Genomic DNA, 4,054 nt, shown 5'->3' with positions numbered 1-4,054 from the left:
TTTCTGATAGTGTAAAGATGAGGTTATTGTGAAAATAACCATAACCTCTTAAAACAATAAATAAGAGAAAGAACTTTCAGTGACATTGTCGAAACCTATTCAAAAAATTAGAAAGTAAAAACAGATACTTTTTACCCACTATCATGTGGAAGTTATTCCTTATTTTAAGCTTCTGTGATACTTGCTCATAATGTCACATGCCATTTCAGCCCCACTTTGAAGGGTTTCGGTGACTGTGTAAGGCCAAATATTGGAGTAAGGTCTGGTATCTTTGAGTCACTGGGCCAGAAGAATTCAAAGTGTTTTAACAAAGCAGTGAAGAAGAGGAAAAGTTCCATGCGAGCCAGATTTTCACCCAAACAGACCCTTGGACCTTTAATAAAAATAATAAAGAACTGCATTAAATAAGCTTATGCAAATAAAACAGTTAAAAAGTTCAGTTTGAATATTTTCACTTACAACAAAATTACTTCATTATAGCTTCATTTATTTAATAAGATATGCATTTTGTTACACAAGACCTTCTGTGAAAATAACCATAACCTTTTAAAATAATAAATAAGAGAAAGCACTTTCAGTAACATTGTCGAAACCTAGTCAAGAAATTAGAAAGTGAAAACTTTCTAATTTCTAAATGTTGAAAAATGGCTTTACAGAACACCTGTTTATACTTAATCCCAAAAAAACAAACTTCTTCTTTTTCTCCCAAAATCTCTTTCTGATCCCAAATCTATCTTTACCATCTCATCACTTAATAACACTATTATTAAAGTAGAATTCCACACTCTTGGTACTATCATAGATGATCAACTAAAATTCAAATTACACTTTCAACACTGTATTAAAAAGACTAACCAAAAATTATGTCTGCTTTACAGGAACAAAAAATTCCTCACTACAGACACCGTATGAAGCTCTAACCAACATCCCTTAAACTTTTACAAATCACCCTAATTTGACAGAAAATCCAACCCATAAAAAATTCTGGTCTGCCACGAGCAAAATTCTTCACTCAAGAAACCCTTCCACACCCACCCCTTTCCCAAATAATACCCACTAGAAACTGTTACCCTTTTTAACAATTACTTCACTGATACTATCCAAACTTATTCACACCATCCAAAACTCAGACCCCCCACCTCTTCTATCTCACACAACAGAAACCCTTTCTCCTTTAAACCAGTCTCAACCACTTACATCAAATCACTCCCGCTCAAACTTAATCCCTTATCTCCCTCTGCAGACAACCTACATCCCATCTTCCTCAAACTAGCTGCTGAAGCCATAGCCTATCTATCTCTCTGTTAATCAATAGATCAATTCAAGAAGCCACAGTCCCATACATTTGGAAATCCTTCTATACTGTCCCACTGCATAAATGTGGGAATTCCACTGACCCATCTAATTATAGACCCATAGTCATTCTTTCCCTTCTCTCAAAAATTCTTGAAAACTGCATCCATACTCAGCTACTGAATCTTCTTCTCCAAGAAAACCCGCTAACTCCCACTCAACATGGCTTCAGGCCAAACCACAGTACTGCTACTGCACTGTTATCTTTTACTCACACTGTAGCCGAGGCCAGAGGCAATAAACAACTTGTATCCTGTCTTTTCCTTGATCTTTCCAAAGCCTTTGATACTGTTTCATACTCTTTATTTATATCAAAACTATCTGATCTCAATTTCTCTGGGCCGTCTCTTCCTTGGTTCATAGGTTACCTCTCCAATAGACAACAATCAGTCAGATGGCACACATCCTGCTCCTCCTTCTTACCTTTCAAATCTGGAGTCCCCCAGGGCTCTATCCTGGGCTCCCGTCTGTTCAATATCATTACCAATAACCTCCATACAGCTTGCAATTAGTCCTCTCTTATTCAATACGTAGACAATTCTATGCTCATCTCCATCTCCAACAATATCGCTCATCTTCATTCACTCACCCAAGACTCTTTCCTGTCCATTGAAAAATGGCTCTGTGATAATCAGCTCATTTTAAATCCAAAAAAAAAAAAAACTAAACTTCTGCTTTTCTCTACACAGCCCCAATCTTTACTAACATCCAGTCTACATTGTTATCTAAGCTAGAATAAACATACAACAAAATAGCTAAATTTCCTGCAAACTCACATTATAACTCTCACCACTGCCTTGCTCTCAACACACTTCAATGGCTAGAATTCCCCCAAGAACTCCAACTGTCACAATTCCAAATTATACATTCCATACTACACAAACCAACATCCTGCCACTCTCTCTCCTCCCTTGTATCCTACTACACACCCAATCGTCCTCTCCGTACTTCCGATCAACAACTCCTTGATATCTATAACCCTAACAAAAACATTGGAAAACTACTATACAAAAACACTGTATCCCAGGCCTGGAACAAACTACCCTCATTCATAAGATCCATTACCCCCCTAAGCACTTCAAAAAAGAGCTAAAACAACTCCTACTTAATACTAAGTCCTGCCCCTGTCATGACCCTACCTAATCCTCCACACCCCTTTTTCCCCAGTATTTTGTAAAGGAATATTAGACTTCTCTATTTCTCTACTCTAAACACACTGTTCTTCTAACTCCATAAGCAAGGCTACAATAATCCATGTAAATATGATATATTAAGTATGCATATATTAAGTTCTTACGATAATATCTTCTTTTAAAATATGTTGTATACTAACACTCAGCTTCCTTTTTTAATTCACTGTTTACTTATTTAATTCCACCAAACATTTTTTAACTATTATACCTTCATCTTTCAAATGTATTAATTACTATGGGCAGGATTCACGAAGGCTTGCACGGAGTGTAAGAGACGTGTAACACTCCAAGCAAGCCTCGCGATCCAGGAACAGCCCTAAAGTCCATGTAAGAGACCAGCTAAAACGTCTCTTACACGGAGTGGGCATGGATATGCTAATCACCTCACTTGCAGCTGAATAGCATGCAAATGAGATAGATTAGCGATCCAGGAAGCCCAAAGCAGCCCGTGTAAGAGCCGTTTTAGCTGCAGAAATGTACTCAGTTGACAACTGAGTATGTTTCTGCAAAAAACACAATGGAGCCATGTCAGCTCCAAATAAAGGGTGCATATGTGTCAGGCAGCATGCCAATGGCCAAATATGTGGCCATTGGCAAGGTACCCCGATGCAAATCTGAGAAATAAATATTTTTTTTTTTCGGCGATCGCCAGTGTTTAAACACAGCGCAGCCCCGCGCAAACAGGCTGCGCTGTATAAAACATAAAAATGAAGGTTGTAAACCCACAAATGTGGGTTTTATGCAATACATGGAATGACAATGCAGGGACCAGCAGACCAAAGACAATATGGCCACCGTGTAGTGGTTGCTAAGGGGGGAAGCTGAGTCTAAGACATGTAACTAAGCATTAGTATGCAATCTGATGTAAATGAGTGTTAGGATACTGAATCCCACTGTCACATAGCAAATGAGCACATTCTGAGTAGTGTAAGAGTTACATAAGGGGAAGGAACAGAGTAGGAGATAGGTGACATCACAGGGGGGAATGACAGAAAGAAATGCAGTTCATTGGAGGTCAGTGTTACATGACAGATGTCAGATACATATCATGGAAAGAGGAGTGCCACAACATAAGCATGGGAAAGTCAAGAAATGGAAGGTGTACACTGTTGCTTACACCAAAGTTTCTTGCTGGACGTGCATGCACACGTGTGAGCGCCATGAAGCGCGAGTAGGACAGTGTGCTCACATGTAAGGCAGACTGAGCATGTGGGAGCCTGTTGGTAGATGTTTAACACTGTTTGCGCTGGTGCGTGTGCGGTTTCACCCGAATAAGCAGATTCTGAACCGTGTAAGCATGTGTGCGTGCGTGTAAGCCACCGTGAGCGTGTTTCTGCTAGTATGCACGCTGCTCCCTCCTGAGGAAACAGAAAGGAAAAAGGAAGCAACAGAATTCATAGGAAGCTAGCAGGGAATACTGCTGGAGCTAGCAGGTGAAAACAATTAGAAGCAGGCAATTACACAGGCAGAATAGTAGCCCAGCCCAGCACTTAAAACTCTGCAAAAAC

At 39.4% G+C, this 4,054-nt stretch overlaps 1 protein-coding gene across 1 annotated transcript in view; it reads right to left on the bottom strand.

Annotated features, from left to right (window-relative positions):
- Window positions 1–2,034: 2,034 nt before the first annotated feature.
- Window positions 2,035–4,054, bottom strand: part of LOC122808556 (N-lysine methyltransferase setd6-like) — a 171,882-nt gene continuing 169,862 nt past the window's right edge. The window contains exon 6 of the mRNA XM_044079511.1: window positions 2,035–2,083. Within this exon, the coding sequence (XP_043935446.1) occupies window positions 2,035–2,083 (49 nt within the window). The remainder of the gene's footprint in view (window positions 2,084–4,054) is intronic.

Source organism: Protopterus annectens, chromosome 8.part0 (genome assembly GCF_019279795.1).
Source record: "Protopterus annectens isolate FY-2018-M chromosome 8.part0, PAN1.0, whole genome shotgun sequence".
NCBI classification, from domain to species: Eukaryota; Metazoa; Chordata; order Ceratodontiformes; family Protopteridae; genus Protopterus; species Protopterus annectens.
This window is presented reverse-complemented; position numbering and strand designations above follow the sequence as displayed.